Genomic DNA, 25346 nt, shown 5'->3' on the forward strand with positions numbered 1-25346 from the left:
TCTGATCCAACTTTCAGGAGTTGCTGAGAAGAATGGTTGCAGCTTTGGGCATACAAGTGGAGCTTGTGCGAGAGAACAGTCACACAAGCTTTTCGATATTCTACAGATGGCTGCCCTTGGAAGGGTAGCCCATCCAATGAATGAGGCTCTTCTAAGCTGGCAAAGACCTTGCTGTGCACATTAGCTTCCTTAGTTTCTACAGCTAAGCGTACAAACAATGCCTTGTTAAGATACAAGGCTTCAAGTGCTTTTATTCCCCACCCTGCCCAAAACTCCAGTAGTAATGAGTGCACCAGTGAAAGATCGTGTCAGGGAGATTTAAATGAACTCCCAAAGAAAAAGAACCCAAGAGACTTGATTTATTTGGGGGAGAAATTTATTCTATCTCCTGCCCAAATGTATATAGTGAACCAGCAGGTTCTGTTAGCTAAATATGACTTCGTAAACTGGGATACAATGTCTAAGTTTAATGACAAACTACCAGAAGATGCAAGGAGGAATTTAAGGCTTTCCTGAAGAAGGTTGCATGGTCAGCAAGATGTCATTCCTGTCTGTGCTTGCTATGACTGCAGCTTCTTCTAGAATGATGACTTTTGCAATAACAATGAGGCAAGCCTCGTGGTTACAGAACTCGGGCACTGCTTTCGATATCCAGCCAACTATAGAGGAACTCCCCATTTGATCATCTATTTTTGTTTTTGGACAAAACTGATGAGACTTTACATTCATGTAAAGACTCGTCTGCTACTCTTCATTCATTAGTGGTCTGTGCCCCAGCCTCCACAAGGTGTCAGTACAGACGCCAAGGCAACATTACCAATGTCGTTATTACAAAGAGCCATTATACCAACCAAGGAATGATTTTTCAAGGAGGAGGCCCTTTAACTCCCAGCTCGACACAGCCAGCTCATCTTAGTCAGTTACTGGGGAGCAACCCATATTAGTTCTCTTTCAAGGACAGCAATACAGTAGTCATTGATCTTTCTGCTGTTTCCCCCACACTGTTTGGGGACAGATTATCCCATTGCATTGTGCTTGGAAATCTAGAACAGTGGACAAATGGGCCCTAAACACCATGCTCTAGGCTAATCTATCCAAATCCTGTCCATTTTGCTTTCCCACCAACCCCATCCCTTTCCAGGGATCCATCTCTCAAGTCCGTGATCGTTCAAGAAATTCAAACTGTTTGCTCTAGGGGCCTTAGAGGAAATTCCCCTTTAACATCAGGGAAAAGGGTTTTACTCACAATACTTTCTCCATGTTCAAAGGGGGAGGTCTGACACACATACTGGACCTTTTGAAATCTCAGCAAGTTCTTTAGGCATGTAAGATTTCACATATTCTCTAATGTCAATCATTCTTTCCCTTGACCACAATAACTGGTTTGCTGCCTTTGATCTTCAGGCTGCTTACATCCATTTGGCAGTACTACCAAGTCACAGAATGTTTTGAAGACTTGTAACAGTGGGCCAACACTGTCAATACACAATACTTCCCTTTTAGCCTGCTGTGGGCCCTGCATATATATCCGAGTGCATGGCAGTGGTGGTGACCTACTTGAGGAGAAAGAGAATTCATGCCTTCTGGATGATTGGTTAGTACAAGGCAGGTCTGAACATCAGGTTCTCCGCCATGTCCATACATCATTTGTTTCTTCAACTGTCTGGAACTCTTGCTGAACAGGAGACAATCCACATTAGTCCTGACATGGAAAATTGAGTTAATTGTGGCTGTAACACTGCCTGCAGTGGTTCAAGAACATGAGTACCAAACTCAGGGCAGACTGTTAGGAACCAGGGCACAAACTCCAAATGGGCTGTGAGTTCTAACTTAGATTTCACCAACCAATATCAAGTGGAAACTTCTCAAGTATTTTAGTTACCTTAACATGAAATCACAGACAGTTTCCTTGAGTGTTCTGATCTCTCTTGCCACCCAGTCCTTACACTAAGAATCACCACTGTATTCAGAAAAAAGAACAGGAGTACTTGTGGCACCTCAGGTTACTCACAGTCCCAAAGCACTAATCACTTACCACAGGTCATGTGCACCTTAGATCTAACACCAAAGACAATGCTTGTGGCCAATCCTATAATAAAGTATATAAAGATTCATGAAATATTAAAAGGAAATTACAAGGTTAAATCAAGCAAACAGACACGTGCATGAATTAGTCTTCAGTTTCAAAAGGCAATATAGGCGTCTATAATCAGCAAGCTCTATCTGAGCTTTAGGGCTAACTCTGGCTAAGCAACTGGGGATCTCTTGCTTGTGTCTAGATACACCTTGGTGCCACTGCTCCCCCTAAGTCCAAGCAGCACAGAGATACCTAGTTCCTTTTCTTGGGATTTTTCGCCCCACTGCCACGGGGTCTGAGCTGCAAACTCAGCCGATGAGAGGAATCCGCTTGCATGACTCATCTGAACAGGGAGGAGAGCAGAACAATAAAAGTCTTTTGTCTTCTTATTAACAGTATGTAGGGAAATTCCAGTTGCAATGTCACACAATAATCTATCTGGTATTGATGGACTTTTCCTTTGGGGAAGAGTGTAATACCTTCTGTTAAAGATCAGCCCTTCACACTAATTAATGTATCTCTCCTGTCTGGTGATTTCCCCACTCACAGTACAACTGCTCAAATATTACCTTTACAATATAGGATATAGATGTTATAAGTGAGATTAATGCACATAGCTACTCACAAGCATTCAATAAACTCTGAATACCAAACACATACTTAGTATTGTTAAAACACGTATTAAAATTATAACACGGTACATGAGCCAGACTGATTCCAGCTATGTAATGGTCAGTGTTCAGCTGAGACATGGGGCCCTTGGCATGAGAGGACACCTGGTCTGCTAGTGTCACAGGGGCCCTACTCAATTCTGCAAATTTGATGGCTTTTCTCTTTCTAGAGAAATTTCAGACCATTCACTAGTTGTACTTATCTCTTAAGTCAGACCCTGCGATCACAATCTAACCATGACTAAGGCTATTAGGCCATATGGCCACAAGTACTTGTGTGACCCAACATGCTTTGCTTTGCTTTGCCTGTTCATCCTTCAAGTGTGGCTGAACTCAATCTACTGAAAAGACATCCCTTAGAACACTGGTACAGGTTCTTCCTGCAGCCTTATAGTCTCCAGAGTGGTGGATGGGTCAGAAGAACACATGCAAGGATGTATCCTTTTCTTGCCCCCTTCAGTTGTTACTGATGCTTCCCTCCTGATAGGGCAAGGTGCTTATCTAGAAGAGTTGCAAACTTAGGAGTTATTAATATGGAGAATTGACTCCTGATCCATCTATGTCCACAAATTCTGCACAATTCAGAGGACTTGCTGTGCTTTTCTGCCTCATGTAAAAAGCTTGCTGATCTAGAAGCTGACGAAATATACAGCCACAATGTACTACCTAAAGAGACGGTGATAGCATGATCTGATCAGCTTTGTCAAGAGGTGATAAATCTATGGGACTTTTGCATCAAAGAAGGTGTTGCTTCTATTGCCACACGCTTACCAAGTTCCCAGAATCAATTGGGCAATCACCTCAGCAGGAGATTTTCCCAAATCACAAGTGGTCCCTGAAGCATAGTGTGCTCAGAACCAACTTTCAGGTCTGGGGTATTTCAGCAGTTGACCTATTCACAACAAAAGACAAGAAGTGCCATCAGTTCTGTTCTGAGTGGGCCAGAGTCCAGGTTTCCTAACCCAAACCTTTCTCTCAGCGTGGGGACTGAACTTCATGTATGCATTACCCCCATCCTGCTTATCCCACAGATTGTCAAAGTAAAACAAGACCACACCAAGATAATTTTCATAATGCTATCTTGGTCAAGACAGTGCTGGATCTCTGATCTTCAGTTTCTCAATTCAAACTCCATGTCATCTCTATGTCTATTCTTCAAGGCCTGCTGTACCAGCATCCTAGGCCTATGTTGCACTCCAGATCCAAACAGTCTGTACCTCATGATGTGACTAAGTAGTCAGATCAAACAGAGAGAGGAACTGCTCAGTGGCAGTTCAGGAAATATTGCTTAATAGTAGAGAGCAGTCTACTAGATACACTCTTCTTTGAGTGCTTGCTTGTGTCCATTTCATGCTAAGGGTGTGTGTGTGCCGTGTGCACAGTTGCCGGAGATTTTTCCCTTAGGAGTATCTGTAGGACTGGCTCTAGTGCCCCCTGGAGTCACATGCACCAGTATGCATATGCGCCAGTATAAGGGGTGCCACCAACTCTGCACTCTTTCAGTTCATTCTTACTGCCTATGATGGTTACTTGGAATGATCCCTCTTGCTCTTGCAAGGCTTCTTTCCCTTGGACTTTATAATGTATAGTTTTTGCAGTTAGTGTATATGGTTCTTAGTTAGTGTTAGTGTGAATACTGGTCCCGTCATTGACAGACTTTAATCCCAGGGCCTGGGCATTCCCCAGTCCGCGGGCTTCAAGCTGTGTGCCTCCTGCGGCAAGCCCATGCCAGTGAGTGACCAGCGTTCTAGCAGTCTAAAGTGCCTCAGGGAAACTCTCATTAAGGAGACGTGCCAGATCTTCAAGACCTTCAGACCTCACATTCACAAAGATAGACACATTAGTCTGAAGGTCTTACTCATAGAGGCAGCCCTCAGACTGGCCTCGGAGCTGAGATGATCCAAATAGGCACCAAGCACTTTGGCTTCCCTGCAAAGCACTGCATCAGCACCATTCTCCATCACCAGTGCCAAGGAAGAAGCATTAGAAACAGCACACCGAGAGAAGGCTCTCTCCAGTGCCAAAGAAGGACAAGTGGGGAATGACTAATGCAAGGAGACCTGTGCTGGGCCACTCATCCTCCCTAGAGCCACTGTTGGCTCTGGCAACTCCACCTAGCGTGCAGAGTCCAGTCCACCTCCAACAGCAGGGGTAACTTCATTGTTTCACTCCAGGCAGTGTTGGGAATAAATTAGTGGGAACGTAGCAATTCCATATGATGAAAGATTAATGCAAGTAAACGTGCTCTATCTAAAACTGCAGTTTATTAGATTTAATAAAATTACTGCACACACAGACATAAGCAATAGGTTTAGGCCATCCCAAATATTTACCTAAAATCTGGAACAGTATTGAGTAATTAACAGCAGGTTTGCAGTGGCCAGTTGCTCACTTGCCAAGGAGAAAAGGCATCAGGAAAAATCTCTCTCAAGGTGGCTTCAGAAGACTGTTCCAAAATACACTGTTATAAAAGACTCTATAACTAACTTATAGATCATAGTGACCCCTACTAAAAGCATCACTTTTTCCTAATTTTCAATAGACTACTTATCAACACACATTCCTAACCGTCTTAAACATAATAATACTTAGATCAAAGGCGCCCAAATTCAAGGTTTTCGATCCACTTAATTTCTTTCATTCTCAGTTGCTGACTCTTCTTTCCCCTCCTCCCATTCTGATTAGCAGAAACTGCCAGCTAGTTTTTTGACCTTGCCTCTAAAAGCCTATTTTCAAATTAACCCTTTACTATGTGGTATTCTATTTTATTAATTCATGGTGGGTAAATGCACATAATATGGTTGCAATGAGTTTGATCACATTCTGAGGTACACACACACCTCAAATCCAAGGCAGTAACCTCACCATCAGTATTCTAGCAAGCCTGTATGCTTGCCATACTGTGTCTTGAACACCTGTAGTTGTGCTCACACTTGACTCCCTCCACTCACCCCGCGCCCATGTAGTGAGCTCCTGGAGTGCTTGAGGGACAGATGTCTGTCATTAGTCAACTGTTGGAGAAATGTGTTCATCAATGTTGTGATGCCAGCCATTTCCAGTTGGGGAAGGGATGTCAGGCTGAGCCTCTGTGGTATGGTTCCCAGTAAGGATAATTTGTGTGCTTGGTATGTTTCAGAAGATTATTTAAATTTGGGGGAAGGCCACGTTCTGGGCCTGTTTTGTGACAGAAAAGCTTATATCTCAATACTATTTGCATCCACAGAGTTAGCTGTTGGGTCATAGAGAAGAGTTATCAGAAGCTCTGCTGATTTCAACTGTACAGGAGGTATAGCCATTATAATGCCAGAAGTGGGAAGGCTTTTACATTTCTGTGGATTCTTCCTGACAAGCTTCCATGGCTTTAGTTGCCGACCCTTGCCAAGCAGATGGTTGAATCACACTGAGTCAGCATGTGTACTGCTGGCAACATTCTGTATTGTTGACCAAGTTCAGCTGCTGTGGTGTGGGTTGGTATAAACCTGTTTTGTTTTTTTTTTCACACTAGTGTGAAACCAAACCTCTGAAATTGTTTCCAACTTGTGAATAAATGTACACAGAGAACTGCAATGTCAGTGTCTCTGAAGACCACACCACTACACAAGGGTATTCTTGTGAAGCATGTGCAGCATGAAATAGAAGCCAAATATCTACTTATTCATCCAATGAGAATAGATTGTCATAGTCTACAACTCCATCTGAAGTGACCATGCGAGCAATGAGGCCATCCTTTAATATACTAGCAATACTCATTTTCTGATCTAAGCTAAGTACAGTTTCTGTACTGAGAAAATTTGATTCTGAGAAAATTTTTACCAGATGTGCTTTATTCTTGGGATTTCCAATGAACTTACTCCATTGGAACCATGGATTTTGACTTAATTGCTTTGTGATTGCATGCCCAGACACTTTAAATTGAATCTTTGACGTGATAGAATCAAATACAATATCTATTCTTTTGCAGTTCTCCTAACTCTTTAGAGGGCAATGTACTATTCTGAAACCCAAGTCAGCAAGTTCTGCAAAGCTCATTGTACCTCCTGGCCCAACCATTTGAATAACAGCCTTAGCATTTGCTATTCAAGTTGTGGGCATGTTGAATGCTGGCAGTTGATACTGACTCTCTCTCTTTTCTAATTCAGACAACAGCTTACTCTTTGCAGTTTTGTTCAGGGTACCGTCCAAATGTGCTAGAACATATTGAACAGTGGAATGCTCATGTAGCTCTTGTTTGTGCAGCTACTACAAGGCAGCTAAACAACTCTCTGCATTGATAGTCACTTTTTTATCACTACTAACTTTTAGGTTGAACTTCTTGCTTAGAGATGAGAATGTCTTGATGTTGAGGTGATGGTTCAAAGAAACTAGTGGTATTTGAATTTAATCTCTTCTGTAGACTGTTTTATTGCTTTGATTCCTATATCATTCGCAGGAACAAGCTTGGTGGCAACCTCTGCAGGTGCAAACAATGCAATTTGCAATGTTGGTGAATGTTATCAGTTCACATTCAGATCAAATGGGTTTGTCATGGATTCAGTGATGGTGGGAACTCCCTCATTTACATATCCTTCCATTGTCTGCAACATGGTGCAGCCTCCTTGTGTTTTCCTTGTGAAACATCTGAGTCTACCATATCACATGTTATCTTAATGGAAGTTGTGATAGCTGAACATTCATGAGCAGTGATGAACCATCTAGGCTCCTGGTTTCAAAGTTAAACCCACTATATCCCCTTTTTCTTTATTTATCACAGTTTACTGTTTGTTCAAGCGCCGTATCTATCCAGACTTTGCTGAATTTATTTCTAGACTGAGCCACTGCATGAGTTCCTTGCACAGACTGATCATGAACTTTGGGCGGCATAATCTGACAAACTTCATATCGCTGATGTACACAGATACCCAGCAGGCATAGCTGCTACAGTCAAAAGCAAAAAGTAGTAGTATTTCTAAAAGCACTGCAAGATGTATATGCCAGTTGTTTTCACTTTCTGCTCTAATGAAACACATTGAGATGTTAACCATTATGATATAATCATTTCAGAATGGAAAAGTTTGGGAAGTTGCTGTTCCAAAATTCCAGAATCTGTGCAATACGTCCTGTACTGGATTCTTGAGGGCATCACTGAGCTAGGCAAGTGTCTGCTGTGAGACTTGTTGCACCATTTTCGATACTGCATTTTGACATTCCTGGAGCTTGCTCTTGGTAAGGTCTACATCACAGTCCATCTCATTGCCTTGTATCCATTTACAAAATGCCTGCCACTGCAGTCTGGACAGAGCCTCCACTGTAAGCTTGTGGGCCTACATTCCACAGTTGTATGACTTGCCTTTAAGTAGACTGCTTGCTGTGTTGCTACCGGATGACTGAAATTCTATGAGGGTGTCTTCCAGATCACTCTTCATACTTCTTTCCAGTTATAGCCAGAACTGTCTGTGCTATGTTGAAACCACTCATCCTCAAGCCTGTTTTCTGAAATTCCTCTGGGCACCTCCCCTGAATATCTTTAGCCTTACACTGTATAGCCTCATCAAATGTCAAAACACTGTAATCTTGGCCAAGTGTCCTAGACATCTTGTTGTCGTTCTTCATTACAGTGAAAACGATATTCTTTTCAACAGCTGATGCTGGCAGTCCTGGACAGTACCCAATAGATGTTACTGTTGAAATAGCAGGTAAAATAATCACATTACATTATGTAAGCGAATCATAAATTACGCATATAGACAAAACAACAACCAGAGAAGATATTTAAAGTAAATTTGCCATAATGAAATCACTGTGGGGTGAAATCTATGTATAATTATACATGTATTAAAGAAGAGTCATTACTTGGACTTTTTCAAGAAATCCATGAAGGCAGTTTGACATGATTTACAGAAGCACCCATAATTCTCAATTACCGCTTCATAATAGAACACACACACCAGGAAATCACTCTTGGGGATTAAGTATCAGAGGGGTAGCCGTGTTAGTCTGGATCTGTAAAAGCAGCAGAGAATCCTGTGGCACCTTATAGACTGATAGACGTATTGGAGCGTGAGCTTTCGTGGGTGAATACCCACTTCGTCAGACGCAGGTAGTGGAAATTTTCCGGGGCTATACTATGTAGCAAGCCAGCTAGAGTACGCGGGTTAGTTCGTAGGGAGGATGGGCCCTGTTCTAGCGTAGAGGTGGAACCCAAGGGGGAGAAACTGTTTCGTTTGGCAGCCTTCACGTTTTGTTCTGTCCGAGTGATGGTGTCTTTGCAGTGATGGCTCGAGTTTTCCTTTGAGTTGTCCTGAATGTTTTTTTGTGCGGGTGGCCTAAGGTTGCGTATGTGTGGGCAGGGGGTGATGCTCTCTACGGTTTTTGTATATTGCATCCTGATATCTGTGATGTGCATTTATCTTTTCGTAGTGCTGTCTTTGGCGAAATGTAATGCCGAGGGGCATTGCTGTAATGATGGCTATTTTCTGGTGCAATGTGCAGTGATGAACCCTGAGTATGGCTGATTGGTCTAGGTCGTGTGTTCGTGGGTGTATATTGGGCTTTGGCATCGGTTTGTTGCATGTATTGGTCCTGAGTAGATTCTATGGTCGTGTCAGTTGCTGGTGAATACGTTTCAGGTGGCGGTTGCTGCTGGCAGATTGTGCCACGACCTGTGAAGATGTGATATTTCCGGATGGTTGTGTCCGCTGATGTGCGTTGGAGGGTTTTAGCGGGCTGTATGTGAGCAATGAGTCTGTTGGTTCTTTCTGGGTTGTCTTCAGTAGGAGCTCTGGGCTAAGTTGCTTGTTATCTGTTTCTATTTCTGTGCGGGTTTGTGTTAGTTTTGAGATGTTGGGGAGAGTTTGTATGTTGGTCTCTGTCTGGGTTGAGCAGATGCGTTGTACTCAGTGGTGGCTGGTAGACATGGATCGTGTGATCGTCCGGATGGCTGGGGCTGAAGGTAGGCATGCGGTCGGTGGTTTTGGATGGTGGCGTTTAATGTGCATCTTTTTGCCCTGGTTCTAGAAGTGGCCTTTTAGAGTGGTCAGTGCGGTTGTGGTGGGGTGACAGTTGTTGAATCGCCGTGGATTTTTCTAGAGTTTCCTTCCATGGTCCAATGATGAAGTTCAATGAGTCATGTAGAAGGGAGCATGAGGGGACAAGTGCGAGTGAGACGTTGTCGCGGTCAGCCATAAATATTGGCTTATGTGCGGCATGCGGTTCCACGCTAGTGCCACTGATCTGGAGGTATATTTGCATCAGCTGTGAATGGCTTGCCATTACCAACCAGTTCTCTCTCCTTGGTTTTCACACCTACTACTGGTAGAACAGGCTCATCCTCCTATAGACACCTCGTTATCTCTGCTTGCTTGCTAGCATGATATACTGCCCCGGAAATTGCCCTACCTGCGTCTGACGAAGTGGGTATTCACCCACGAAAGCTCACGCTCCAATACGTCTGTTAGTCTATAAGTGCCACAGGATTCTTGGGGATTAATGCCTTCATAAAAATGTGTTAACCATTTCTGCAGATGGATGCTACAAACTTCAGTTTTAGTCAGGATTTTCCATTTAGGCCCCCAGACTATAGCTTCTTCAATGGGCCTTAATTTGAACCTATGGCCACCTGTTCTTTGTCTCACCTTTATCCTGCCTCATTCCTATTATGTCAGCGAGAAGACTGGGTGAGCATCAGGGTCTCATAGCAGGATCTCCTGTATATGCTGTTTATCAAAGATCCAGGTAGCTTTGAGAGCACATCCACAAATTTTAATATATTTACCTATGTTTTTTCTTGAAGGCACACTCAAATAGGGATGAAGATCATCTGCATACTTTATACGTAAGTATTAGCCATCTCCCTGGAGAGGACTCAGCCTTTCAGGCTATCTCCTCAGCTCTGTTTTGTGTGCTGACAGAGTAAGATGGCAAGCAGTTTCAGCAGAAACATTTTCCTGACAAATTACTTCCTGTGTCATAACAGCTTACTGAGATAGTGAATACCCTTCCTTCACAGAGACTGTCAGCCCATTAATGAGATCTCAAGCTATCTCTAGCTTTTCTAAAGGGCATACCTATACTGGATGTTTGTAGGGCAGCTACTTGGTCCTCTGTTCATACCTTCGCTCATCATTACAACATCACTACACTTGCAAGATCTGATACAAACTTTGGAAAAGCAGTGTTGCAGTCAACTATTTAAATAGACTCTGATCCCTGCCTTCTAATGATACTGCTTGTCGCTCACCTGAGTGGAGTACACATGTGCAACCACTCGAAGACAAAACTGTTACTTACCTTTATTATAACTGTTTTCAAGGTTGTGGTTGCATGTGTCTTCCATGGTCCAGCCTCTGTCCACTCTGCATCAATCCTATTTCTCTAGGTTCAGATGCGAGGGATCTGAAGGTGGTCGGAGTGATGCCATTCTTAGATAGTCTTGGGGGAGAGGTTGTGAGGATGTGCAGGGTATGTGCACTGTCTCGATGGGTTCTGCTGCAGAAAACACTCTGGCTCCAGCATCCTGGTTGCGCGCACAATTGAGTGGAATACATGTGTACAACCACATTTCAAAGAACAGTTACAGAACGGGTAAGTAACCAATTTTTACCTAGTGCACTTCGATCTACTCTGGGAATAGATTAAAGTGCACTAGGGAGGTGGTTCTCAACCAGGGGTCCATGGCCTCCTGGGAGGCCACAAGCTGGTTTCAAAGGATCTGCTAGCCCTGAGCCCCAGCACCCTATGGGGCACAAGCCTGAGCCGATGGGAGGAGTTGGAGGGAGGCATGGAGGAGTGTTCCCACCCCCCACCGAATTGCAATGCCTTAACCAGAGCGGGAGAGTCTCAGGGGAAGCTCCAAACACTCTCTCCACCTGCTCTCCCCCTTGCCCCCTACCCCGAGGTCCCGCCCAGGTCAAAAATGAGAAGCCAGAGCTGGGCAGTACTGGATGGCTGCTACTCTGACTGGTGTCATGAAGCGGGTAGCTATGGTGCTCCTCTGTCTCCTTCTCCTGGTGCCCAGGTCTACAGCTGCTCCTCAACTTGCAGCCCCCTTTTACTGCCCATGCAGCCAGTAAGAGCAGCCTGGATGGGGGGTCCTGGCTTCAGAGACCACAGGGGGAGGTTTGGGGGGGCCCTCCCAGCACACAGCTCCTAGCTACCTTTCTCCCTGCACCCTGAGCTACCCCTTGCCCTCGCATAGCCCCTAGCTACGTCTCTCTCTGCATTGTGAGCATTTTTCATACTTTTTGAGCTGAGCATGCCTTTGAGTTATAATTTTTGGTTGCGTCCCCACCCCTCAACACAGACAGGCAGAGTGGCCTGCTGAGGTGAGTCGGGGTGGAGGGTGGTCCTCCCTTCCAGGGCCCTGCTGTGTGGAGCTGGCCTGAGCCTTGCCTGGCCCTGATCCCTAAAATAAAGTCAAACTATACCTATGCCTGAGTGTACCATCCAGCAGCTGGAGCCCTGTGCTCCGCAGGCCAGAATCCCAGAAACACACATACACATGCCCTACACCACCACTACCACCCTGCAGCTGAAGCCCTGAGCCTCCCCAGGCCCTGGAGTTTTTATAGCATGTTGCAGGGGCTCAGAAAGAAAAAAAGGATTGAGAACCCCTGCACTGGTAAACTATTAATGCATGGTAGCAGCGTCCACATGGACACTTAATACGCATTAGGCTAGTGCAGGGCAGATCTGCATCCTATCTTGCTGCAAACTTAGTGTTCATGTAGACAAGCCTTCAGTTTTCTGTGCTTTCATAACTCCAGTATTTCCTCACTCCTCCATAAAACTCCAAAGGTAAGCAGGACTTGCTTTTTCTACTAAAAAAGCAACTCGGAAACCCTCCTCCAGTATTTAATATTAATAAAAACAAATGTAAGAAGAATGTTCAGACATTCATCTATCCATAAAGATACCCCACAGGCACAATTGCCCCACTTCCCAGTTTTAAGCCACCTTTTAACATAGAAAGTATAAATCTGTGAATCTTGACTTATAAAAGATGGAAAGAGAATATTGCAGCAGCAGAAAATGAGCATCTATAGAATTGCTGGAAAGAAGTGAATGTAAATATTGTCTACTATATAACAAAGCTGTAAAACTACTTCATTCACCACAGAGCTGAAACAAAAACTCTAATAGCATGTACAGTGGAAACAGCAGGAGAACTTAAACTGACTGTGATTACTGGAATTGGAATCGCTCAGGTGCTAGCTTGAACATCTTTCTTTTTCCAAAAAGGGCAAAGAATATTTAAGTAACGAGTGATCTGAGCTTGTGGTTCATTTTGCCCAAAGTAGCACGATGTTCACTAATGTCATTCTGAAGCATTGGTTGTACTGATTCACTTGAAAGAAAAATATTTAATAAATCACCAGTACCATTTCCTGCAGCAGTTATCCCATCCAAGAGGCTGAACTAGCCCAGCTGTACTTATCCTGAGATCACACAGGGTCACAGCGGATAATAATGGCCACAGAGATGAGAAGGAAGGGCAAGAAGATGCATTTACCGTTCTTTTTTAGGCTTTTGGCTGTATAATTGTATGCATATAAAATGAGCTTGTCCCCTTTTCTCACTTCCTTAACAAAGTTAAAAATCCCATAACTGGTTCCCTTTCATTAAGATCTATTTTAGCTGAGTGCTGAGTCTAAATATTATGGAGTCTACTGGGAATTATATTATAGCATTTGGGAAGAAGGGAGTATTTAATAAAATCAGTTTTTATTTTTATTTTTAAAAAGCTACAGTAGATCTAGTCATAGAACTTTTACTACAAAAAAATCAGCTATATTCTTCTTTAAACACAAGAGATCCATGAGTTTGTATAGCCTGCACTAGAACAGCCAAGAATTGTTGCTGTGCTATGGAGATGAATTAGTGTTATTTATGTTACTGTAGTGCCTAGGAGCCTTAGTCATAGACCCCATTTATCAAGGTGCAGTGCAAACACAAAACAAACAGATCCCTGCCCTCATAAGCTTATAATCTAAGAATAAGATGAGACAACAGATAGATGTAGATAGATGGGGGAGTACAAGGAATTAATGTGATAGGCAGTGATCTCTACACATGAGCAGCCTAACCAATGTCGAGTTTTCTATAGGCATCACAGCAAAGGATCATTTTGAGGAGAGATTTAAAGGGTTGATGATGAGGTAGTTTTTGCAGATATTTACAGGGGAGGAGCCTTCCAAGCCTGAGGGATAACACGTGAGAAAGCATGAAGATGGTTGTTTGAAAATTTAACAAGTGAGTGGTGGAGGCTGGCATCATGGGCCAATTGAGAATGAGGATGTGCTTGATTGGGAATGAGAGATGATAGGATGGGGTTTGACTGTGAAGGTCCTTGAAAATTAAGACAAGAAACTTTTATTTTTGATACAGTAGAGAACGGGAAGCCATTGGAGGGGTGCAAAAGAAAGCGATGGTCTAGGAAAATGATCTGAGCAGCAGCATTCTTAATGGATAAGACTCTTAATGTAGTAATCAAGATTTAAGATGATGATAGTTTGGATAAGAGTTCTGGCTGTGTAGATGGATAGGCAAGTCCTTATCTTAGATAAGATATAGACACAATCTGTAAGGACCTAGAAAAAGGGCAGAGTAAAAAATGATGCACGGGTTATGGGTGTGAGTGAGAGGATGGTAGAGTTGTCTACAATGATTGAGAGAGGAGGCAGTGGTGAGGGTTTAGGATGGATTATTAGAAGCTGGTTTTAGCCATATTCAACTTCAGCTGGCAGCTACACATCCACAAGGAGATGTCACAGAGAGAGTTGATGTTTTAATATGGGTAGAAGATGACAGGTCTGGAGTAGACACATAAATCGGTGAGTTGTCTTCTTAGAGATGGTAGCTGAATTTGTGTCTGTGGATGAGATTACTCGGGGTATGTCTACACTATGAAATAATGTCGAATTTATCGAAGTCGGTTTTTCAGAAATGGTTTTTATACAGTCAATTGTGTGTGTCCCCACAAAAAGGGCTCTAAGTGCATTAAGTCGGCAGACTGCATCCACAATACGGAGGCTAGCATTGACTGCCAGAGTGTTGCGCTGTGGGTAGCTATCCCACAGTTCCTGCAGTTTCCATTGGAATTCTGGGTTGAGATCCCAATGCCTGATGGGGCAAAAACAGTGTTGCGGGTGATTCTGGGTACATGTAGTCAGCCGCCCCCATGAAAGCAATGGCAGGCAATCGTTTTGCACCTTTTTTCCTGGGTTACCTGTGCAGACGCCATACCACGGCAAGCATGGAGCCCGCACAGCTGACCATCACCATAAGTCTCCTGGGTGCTGGCAGACGTGGGACTGCATTGCTACACAGCAGCAGCTCATTGCCTTTTGGCAATAGATGTTGCGTTAATCGACCTTGGTGAGGATAGTCAGGGGCACTTGAGCAGACATGGGAGTGACTCAGCCAGGTCATTCCCATCTTCTGCCAAGCACCCAGGAGATGACGATGGCGAGCAGCCAGGAGATGATGATGGTGAGCAGTCGAACTGCACCGTCTGATGCTAGCCTAAAGATGTAAAAGATAGGTGGAGTGGATCAAAACAAGAAATAGACCCAATTTGTTTTGTATTCATTTGCCCCCTCCCTCCCTCCGTGAAATCAGTGGCCTGCTAAACCCAGGGTTTTGAGCTCAATCCTTGAGGGAGCCATTCTGTGTGACAGTTGTTTTTCTCCTTGATGCAAAGCCACCGCCTTTGTGAATTTTAATTCCCTGTAAGCCATGTCATCAGGCACCCCTCCCTCCATCAGAGCAGACAATCATTTCGCGCTTTTTTTCAGCCCAGATGCCATAGCACTGGGATCATGGAGGCTGCTCAGATCACTGCTGCAATTATGAGCACTGTAAACACCACACTGTTATCCTGGAGTATATGCAAAACCAGAACCTGTCAAAGCAAAACCAGTCAAGGAGGCGACGGCAGCGTAGTGACGAGAGTGATGAGGACATAGACATGGACACAGACTTCTCACGAAGTACGGGCCTCAGCAATGTGCACATCATGGTGTTAATGGGGCAGGTTCATGCTGTGGAATACCGATTCTGGGCCCGGGAAACAAGCACAGACTGGTGGGACTGCATAGTGTTGCAGGTGTGGGACGATTCCCAGTGGCTGCAAAACTTTCGCATGCGTGAGGGCACTTTCATGAAACTTTGTGACTTGCTTTCCCCTGCCCTGAAGCGCCAGAATACCAAGATGAGAGCAGCCCTCACAGTTGAGAAGCAAGTGGTGATAACCCTGTGGAAGCATGAAACACCAGACAGCTACCAGTCAGTCAGGCATCAATTTGGAGTGGAAAAATCTACTGAGGGGGCTGCTGTGATCCAAGTAGCCAATGCAATCAAAGAGCTGCTGATATCAAGGGTAGTGACTCTGGGAAATGTGGCGGTCATAGTGGATGGTTTGCTGAAATGGGATTCCCTAACTGTGGTGGGGCGATAGACAGAACCCATATCTCTTTCTTGGCACCGGAGCTCCAAGCCAGTGAGTACATAAACTGAAAGGGGTAATTTTCAATGCTGCTGCAAGCACTGGTGGATCAGAAGGGACATTTCGCCAACATCAACATGGGATGGCTGGGAAAAGTACATGACGCTCGCATTTTCAGGAACTCTGGTCTGTTTCAGAAGCTACAGGAAGGGACTTTCTTCCGAGATCAAAAAATAACCATTGGCGATGCTGAAATGCCTATAGTTATCCTTGGGGACCCAGCCTACCCCTTGATGCCATGGCTCATGAAGCCATACACAGGCAGCCTGGACAGGAGTCAGGAGCTGTTCAACTATAGGCTGAGCAAGTGCAGGATGGTGGTAGGATGTACATTTGGATGTTTAAAAGCACGCTGGCAGAGTTTACTGATTCAGATAAACCTCAGCAAAACCAATATTCCCATTGTTTTTACTGCTTGCTGTGCGCGCCACATATATGAGAGTGTAAGGGGGAGATGTTTATGGCGGGGTGGGAGGTTGAGGCAAATCCACCTGGCCGCTGATTACGCACAGCCAGACACCAGGGCGGTTAGAAGAGTACAGGAGGGTAGCAAGTGGCGTCAGAGAAGCTTTTGATAAACCAGTTTCATGAACTGGCCAGGCTACATTGTGCAAGTTTGTTTGTTATCTCCTGATAAACCCCCCCCCCACCCACCCCCGTTCACTCTACTTCCCTGTCAGCCAGCCACCTTCCTCTCCCCCCTTCAGTCACCTCTTATAGAGGCAATAAAGTCATTGTTCCTTCACATTCATGCATTCTTTATTAATTCATCACACAAATAGGGAGATAACTGCCAAGGAAGCCTGGGAGGGGTGAGGGAGGGGGGAAGCACTGGGTGGGGTAGGGGAGGAGGGAAGGACAAGGCCACACTACACTTTAAAATTTTAAAACTTATTGAAGGCCAGCCTTCTGTTGCTTGGGCAATCCTCTGGGGTGGAGAGGCTGGATGGCTGGAGGCCCCTGCACCGCGTTCTTGGGCATCTGGGTGAGGAGGCTATGGAACTTGGGGAGGAGGGCTGTTGGTTACACAGGGGCTGTAGCGGTGGTCTGTGCTCCTGCTGCCTTTTCTGCAGTTCAACCATATGCTGGAGCATGTGTTTGATCTTCCAGCAGCCTGAGCATTGACTCTTGCCTTCTGTCAGCAAGCTGACACCACCTATCGTCTTCAGCCCGCCACCTCTCCTCATGTTCATATTGTGCTTTCCTGAACTCTGATATTGTCTGCCTCCACGCATTCTGCTGTGCTCTGTCAGTGTGGAAGGACAGCAGGAGCTCAGAGAACATTTCATCCCGAGTGCATTTTTTTCACCTTCTAATCTTTGCTAGCCTCTGCGAAGGAGAAACATTTGCAGCTGGTGGCGGAAAAGGGAGAGTGACAGTTAAAAAGACACATTTTAGAGAACAGTGGGTACTCTCTTTCATGTTAAACCTTGCTGTTCACATTACACAGCACATGTGCTTTCGTTACAATGTTGCATTTTGCCTCTTATGTTGAGGGCCTGCCAGTTTGGTGTGAGAGATCACTCACTTCACCCCTCCCCCTCACCACAGCCGAGCAGGAACGGGCACCTCTAACTGTCCCCTTAATAAAAGCACCCTATTTCAACCAGATGACCATGAATGATATCACTCTCCTGAGGATAACACAGCGAGATAAAGAACTGATGTTGTTTGAATGCCAGCAAACACCGGGACCATACACTGTCATGCTTTGTTATGCAATGATTGTTATGCAATGGCCTGGCATGGTAAAGTGTCCTACCTTGGCAAACAGAATAAGGCCACCCTCAACAGAAACCTTTTGCAAAGGCTTTGGGAGTACATCCAGGAAAGCTTTATGGAAATGTCCCTGGAGGATTTCTGCTCCATCCCCATACACGTTAACAGACTTTTCCAGGGCAAATTAATCATTAAACACACTTGCTTTTAAACCATGTGTAATATTTACAAAGTTACACTCACCAGAGGTCCCTTCTTTGCCTTTAGGGTCCGGGAAAACGCCTTGGGTGAGTCTGGGGGTTACTGGTTCCAGGTCCAGGGTGAGAAACATATCTTGGCTGTTGGGGAAACCAGTTTCTCTGGTTCCTTGCTGTGAGCTATCTTCAATCTCTTCATCATTATCTTCCTTGTCCCCAAAACCCGCTTCCATGTTGCGTGATTCTCCATTGACGGAGTCAAAGCACAGAGTTGGGGTAGTGGTGGCTGCACCCCCTAGCATAGCATGCAGCTCATCATAGAAGCAGCATGTTTGGGGCTCTGATCCAAAGTGACCGTTTGCCTCTGTTTTTTTGGTAGGCTTGCTTTAGCTCCTTAATTGTCACATGGCACTGTTTTGCGTCCCTGTTATGGTCTCTGTCGTTCATGCCCTTTAAGACTTTTTGTAATGTTTTGGCATTTTGTTTACTGGAACGGAGTTCAGCTAGCACAGATTCGTCTCCCCATACGGAGAGCAGATCCCGTACCTCCCGTTCGGTCCATGCTGGAGCTCTTTTGCGATCCTGGGACTCCATCACGGTCACCTCTGCTGATGAGATCTGCACTCACCTGCACCTTACCACTCTGGCTAAACAGGAAATGAGATTCAATAGTTTGTGGGCCTTTTCCTGTCTACCTGGCCGGTGCATCTGAGTTGAGAGTGCTGTCCAGAGTGGTCACAATGGAGCACTCTGGGATAGCTTCTGGAGGCCAATATCATCGAATTGCGTCCACACTACCCCAAATTCGACCCAGCAAGGCCAATTTCAGCACTAATCCCCTCGTCGCAGGTGGACTAAATAAATTGATTTAAAGAGCCCTTTAAGTCAGAAAAAAGGGCTTTGTCATGTGGACGGGTTCAGGCTTAAATTGAGGTAATGCTGCTAAATTTGACCTAAAATTGTAGTGTAGACCAGGTCTCAGAGATAAATTTGTAGAAGAAAAGGGGAGAAAGGACAAAGCCTTGTGGAACCTACACAGAAAGTTGTAGGGAGGATGAGAGGATTCCTGAAGAACATGCTGAAAGAACAATTAGAGGTAGGAGGAGGACCAAGAGAAGACAGTCATGGAAGACAAGACAATATTTCAGGAAGAAGTGTGGTAGATAATGTCAAATGGGACTGATGGGCCAAAGGGCATGAAGATGTAGTGTTAGTTCTGAGCTTTAGCTAGGAAGAGGTCATTAGAGATTTTAGCAGGAATGGTTTCAGTGGTGTGAAAGAGGCATAAGCTGGATTGGAACAGGGTCTTGGATGCAGCTGAAGTAGAGGAACTCCAGACAGTGACTGTAGATAGCACATTCAACGAACTTAGAGGCAAAAGGGAGATGGGTAGTTGGAGAGGCAAATGGGGTTAAGAGGTGTTTTTTAAACATGGGAAAGATTTAAGTATGCTTGTATTGTCAGGAAAAAGTTAAATGTGAGGGAGAGGGATTGAGGAAAAGAGTGAGGGGATGAGAGTAGGTGTGGACATCAGGTGACGGGATGGGGTCACTGGGGCAAGTGAAGAGGTTAGAGGAAAAGTGCAGACAAACTGCTGGGAGAAAGAGGCAAGAATTGCAGGATGTAATGGTATGTGTGCAGTTTCATTTCATGAATTTTAAGTGTTCTTCCTTGCAGGTTACAAAGCTTTTGAAGAATTACAGATCACATTCTACATTGCTTGCGTTGCCATCTAAACTCTTTTATCATAAAGAGCTGGAAGTTTGTGCAGACACTTCAGTAGTAACTTCTTTGTTGGGTTGGGAAAAATTACCGAGGAAGGGGTTTCCACTAATTTTTCATGGCATGAGGGTATGTAAAATATTCTTACTAAAATGGGGTTGGGGTATTAAGGGAGATTTGATGGGTGGGAGACTCTTCTCTAGTAACATAAATGTCATATGCTTGGAAGTGCAGTAATGGAGAAGGACTTGTTTGTTTTTCCTCAGTCTAATTCTAGACCATATAGATACATTTAATCAAATTACCCAACACCACTGTATAATTTGACTCCTTTCCAAACCAACTCCTAAGTATTAAGAAGATAATCAGCAGGTATTCATCACTAAATTTGCAACAACTTTCAATATCTGATCTTTATTTTCTTCTCTCCTAATGCAGGGCACTGAAACACGTGAAGGACACAACCCCTCTTGGTTTAATCCTACAGAAGCAGTTCAAGTAATGCGTTATTGTTGCCTTCTTGTGAAACACATTAACAGTGCAGTGTCAGTGACTGATATTGGGGTGATTACACCATATCGTAAACAGGTCTGATTCAGATGCTTATAAATGATAAGTTTCTATATTTACACTCATATTTTTGATTCACTGCTAGTGCTGTTTATTGCAAAAAAATATTGCTAACTTCAGACTACTTTTCTAGCCATTTGTATTGTCCTGTCAATCATATTTAATATTTCTATTAAACTATCAGATAAAAAGCTAGCAGTAATGAAAAAGGAAACATTCTGCTCCTCTCCTTCTCATTAAAGTCCCCAGATCCATCACAGTTGGTCTTCTGCCTACTTACAGAAGCAGTTGAGAAAATTGTGGAGAGACTGGATAGTAACTAAATACACACCAAGAAATTTTGTAATGTTGAAATTCTTGAAAGCTATATTAACTGATGAAAAGGCCAAGAAGTGCAACTGATATTTTTTCAGTTTCAAATCAGTTCACAGGTTTAAAATGTTGAGATTCTCTCTGTCCATGGACAACTAATCATATCTAAACTGTGTTATTGGGTACTTTACCTATTAGGTTGGCAACAGATATGACACTCTCCCATGTTAACTTTGTACTTTTATTTAAAAGCTCTTGTTAATCATTCCCAGTTAGAACATTTGCTGTCAATACAGATACAAACACTTTGAGAGGTATAAAATTCTGTGCATTAGGTTCTATTTTTTTTTTACACTTTGTATGAAAGATATAGTTATTTCATCTAAAAACAAATTCCTTCAAATATTTTTCTTTTATAGGTAGAAAAAATTAGGTTTCTTCTGCGAAATGTTGATTTGATGGATATTAAAGTTGGTTCTGTAGAGGAGTTTCAAGGGCAAGAGTACTTGGTGATCATCCTATCGACAGTATGTAAAAATGCAATTTTTTTTATATAATAGTAATCACCATTTTAAAAGGCAATATATTTTTATCTACCACTTAGGTATCACAGCACCTAAGATACTACTTCATTTTCTAAGTACAAATACTGTAGTATGTCAGATATCATTTTGTAGTAGTTGGTAAATATTTACATTTATATTGTAACAATTATCCCTTCCATTTTAGTCACAAGGTTTATTTTATATAAGGGTATGACTTTTACTTCAAATTTAGAGTACATTTAAACCTAAATTGAGGGATTGAATATTGTGTAGATTTAAGCTAGTAACTATACAGGAGAAAACTTTTTATCACTATGATAAGGTACCTGTCTACAACTATTTGATTTATATGAAAGTTAACATTCAGTTCACTTCTTAATGAGAGTCACTGCCTCATTTGATACCTTTTCTGGTAGTCTCTCCAAATGCACCAACACCAAACATGCATGGAGACTGAACTATCTTATCACCTCGTAAATCTGTAGGCTTGGCAGAATTTGATTTTTTTTATATAGTTTTGATGGATAATCTGTTTATTTTTAAGCATTTTTTTTAATTTTTATCAACTTTAAATTTCAGAGTTGCAGAAAATTATGAGGGGATCAGACAATAATTATTTAATGACAGTCTAGTTTAAGATTCAGGAAGTTAAAGCCTCGTAACCATTAAAATGCAAATTTCAGTATCATATGTCAAAATATACAAACTAAATAAATAGCCTTAAAGCAAACTCTAATTTCTCAAGCAGCATTTTTCTTTCTTTACCGATCTGTGAATTTCGATTATTGATGGAAATACTTTTTCACTGGTTTCTGTGTGGTGAATTGACATTCATCAACATTTGCAGATAAAAATCTAATGCTTCCAACCCATATTACATTACTTGTATTGTGGTAGTACTTACCTCGATCTTAGCTCCATTACCATAGTATAAGTGCCTCACAGTCTTTAACATATTTATCCTCACAACATACTTGTGAGGATACTGAGATACAGAGATAAGTAACTTGCCCTGAGTTACACAGAAAGTCTGGTAAAGCAGGTATTTGAACTTACCTCTTGAGTTCCATGCTAGCACCCTAACTATGAGGTCCCATTGAGCTTGGGTGCATGTGCACGCACACACACAAGTGAAGACGGTCTCTGCCCCAGAGAGTTCCTAATCTAAATAAGCAGCAAAGAGTTCTGTGGCATCTTATAGACTAACAGACATATTGGAGCACGAAGTGGGTATTCACCCACGAAAGCTCATGCTCCATTATGTCTGTTAGTCTATAAGGTGCCACAGGACTCTTTGCTGCTTTTATAGATGCAGAATAACACGGCTACCCCTCTGATACCTAATCAAAATAGGAGACAATAGGTAGATATACAGGGAGAGTAAAAGGGAACAGTGTGAAATGTAATAAGTTGTGGTCCCAGGGTACCAGTTGGCCGTAGAAAGTGGTTCCTCTGTATTAGGTTTGAGGCATGTCTGGGCATCGTAAGAAAGCGTGCAATGCTATTCCATGTACAAATACTGTAGCTTAGTCTGTGGGTCAGTCAAGTAGAACTTCTCCTGAGCATTATCTACCTTCACCAATAAAATTAAATAATGTACTAAGATGGCGCCCTTCATTAAGATGTGTACTAATAATTTCTCATTATGAATTAGGATTGACACCCCTGATTGCTGCTTCACTGGGACCACTTTACACACCATTCTCCTTGAGCAATCTCATCTGGAGAACTTGCCTTGTGTAGGGATATCTAGAGTGGCAACATAATTTGTGGGGTGATGTACTTCTTTTATGCTTACTCTGGTCCATCCTTACTACAGTAGGAAAGAAAACAAATTATGACTGCAGTATATTTTGGTGAGTTTCCTTCTCACTTATTGACTGTTGCTTTGTTTGTCTATTAATTTTAGGTACGATCAAATGAGGGCTCATTTGATGATGATAGATACTACTTGGGATTCCTCTCTAATGCAAAACGATTTAATGTGGCAATTACCAGACCAAAGGCTTTGCTTATTGTGATGGGAAATCCTCATGTTCTTGTAAAAGTAAGGTGGTGGTGTTTTTGTTTTTTTCCTGTTTTAAAAAACCAGAAGTGTGTGCAGTAATTGTATCGTATTTCGCAGCTGTGAATTGTTTTGAGTTTTTGTTTACTTGGTGTGAAAAAGTGTCTCTTCATTCTCCTTTATATGAAACTTTTTTCAAAACAGCATTGAACGCTGGTTTCTTCTTCTTCTTCGAGTGATTGCTCATGTGTATTCCACAATAGGTGTGCGTGCTTGCCAAGTCCACTGGTGCCGGAAGTTTTTCCCAAGCAGTACTGTAGGCGGGAGCGCCCCTCCCGCCCGCAACCCCTGGAGTGGCGCCTGCCTGGTGTGGTATAAGGGGAGCTGTGTGTTCCCCCGTACCCTTAGTTCCTTCTTGCCGACAGTGAAGGTGCATCAGAACTGCTCAGCTCCAGCTTTGCTGCAGCTTGTCCACAGAACTGTTCGTTCGTTTGTTCATTAGTGCCTGTAGTCAGTTAGCTTTTTTCAGTTAATTTAGTTAGTTAGTGAGCCCAGGCCGGGGCATGCCCTGGGCCCCAGGATTTAAGTCGTGTGGCTCTTGTAGGCATTCTATCCCAAAGAGTGACCCGCACACAGACTGTCTGCACTGCTTGAGAGAAACCCATATCAGCGAAAGGTGCAAGATCTGCAAGTCATTTAAGCCCTGGACCAAAAAAGAAAGGGGCATTAGGCTCTGGGCCATCCTGATGGATTCGGGGCTGGCCCCAACCCCAGCACACTGCTCCGAACGGGTATCTGGCACCATGGCGTCGGTACGCGGAGACCCTCTGGTACCATCCACCAGGTGGCACCGCTCCCCTTCCACAGGGCACGCCAAGAGGACTGGAAAGACTCCCTCTTCACAACGGCACCGAAGGAAGTTTGGGACAGAAGCTAAGCCCGTGTCAGGTAGTCCTTGATCCCCACCAGGCCCTAGGTCTCCAACGCACGTTGAGTGGAGTAGCCCGGCCTCTTCGGAGCAGGCCTTTCCTGATGTCTGGATGCCATCTATGCCGGAAGCCCTCCAGGTGGCCAGGGACGTCATGTCCATGCCGATGCCTGGAGCTCTGTCGATGTCAACCCTGTGCTCCAGGGGCAAGGTGCCGCTGGGATCACCGCAGTCGCTGCTGGCCCACTACTGGTCTCAGTCGAGGGAACGTTCCCAACACCACTCACCGCCCAGCAATCATTCAGGGCTCAGTCTATGTGGATTGCCCTCAGTGCCAGCCAGACTGTCTGGATGGGTACCATCCAACCGGGACTTCCTGCACCGCTCATCTTCGCAGAGCGAATACCGACGGGACCGTGGCAGATGTCGATGCCGTTCCCACTCAAACTCCCGCTCCGAGTCTCCGCCAAGGCACTGTAGCCCTGGACATCAATCGCCGGTGTCTCGCTGTTGCAGGTCTGCCCTGTGTGTGTGTAGGACGTTCACGGAGCAGCTACTGCTGTCAGTGCCGTTGCTCCACCTCGAGATCGCAGTCCAGTGACCGATGTAGATCCCAGCACCGTCGCTACTCCCGGTCCAGAGGCAGCAGCGAGTCGCACATCAGCTTGGCCTCTGCTCACAGTCGCCCATCTACAGGCTAGGCTAGGCTAGGCAGCCTGAACAGCCGGCCCTGCTGGTGCCTCAGCAAGTGCAGTGGCACCGAGTGTCATGGCCGGCCCAGTGGTACCAATGAGCACCATGGCCACCGGCGCAGCCTCCAATGGGGACTCGCTTGGTGGCCGGAGTGTCGGAAGCACTGTCGGCTTCCATCCCTAGACTGCCAGGAAGGGAGTTGGTAGGACCCATGTCCTCGGTACCATGCCCAGAGTCTGACCAGGTGATGGCTCCTCCAGAGCCAGCCAACACCCAAAGCACCACAACTGCCTCCTCGGCCTGTCCGGAGGGGCTGATTGCGGCCCTGCCCCTCTCCGTCCCACAGGAGGACTACTGGGTCCACCAAGACCTCTTACAAAGGGTAACAGCGAGCCTCCACCTCCAGGCAGAGGAGATGAAGGAGCCC

At 44.3% G+C, this 25346-nt stretch overlaps 1 protein-coding gene and 1 pseudogene across 1 annotated transcript in view; one reads left to right on the forward strand and one right to left on the reverse strand.

The window, feature by feature from the left end:
- The window catches only part of MOV10L1 (Mov10 like RNA helicase 1), a 94873-nt gene that overhangs the window by 63617 nt on the left and 5910 nt on the right, over nt 1-25346 (forward strand). Inside the window, 4 exon segments of the mRNA XM_075065110.1 lie at nt 19822-19995; nt 20305-20454; nt 21168-21275; nt 23203-23340. Coding sequence (XP_074921211.1) covers nt 19822-19995; nt 20305-20454; nt 21168-21275; nt 23203-23340 — 570 coding nt within the window.
- Nucleotides 17051-18978, reverse strand: LOC142047872 (zinc finger and SCAN domain-containing protein 32-like; annotated as a pseudogene).

This window comes from Chelonoidis abingdonii, chromosome 1, assembly GCF_003597395.2.
Source record: "Chelonoidis abingdonii isolate Lonesome George chromosome 1, CheloAbing_2.0, whole genome shotgun sequence".
NCBI classification, from domain to species: Eukaryota; Metazoa; Chordata; order Testudines; family Testudinidae; genus Chelonoidis; species Chelonoidis abingdonii.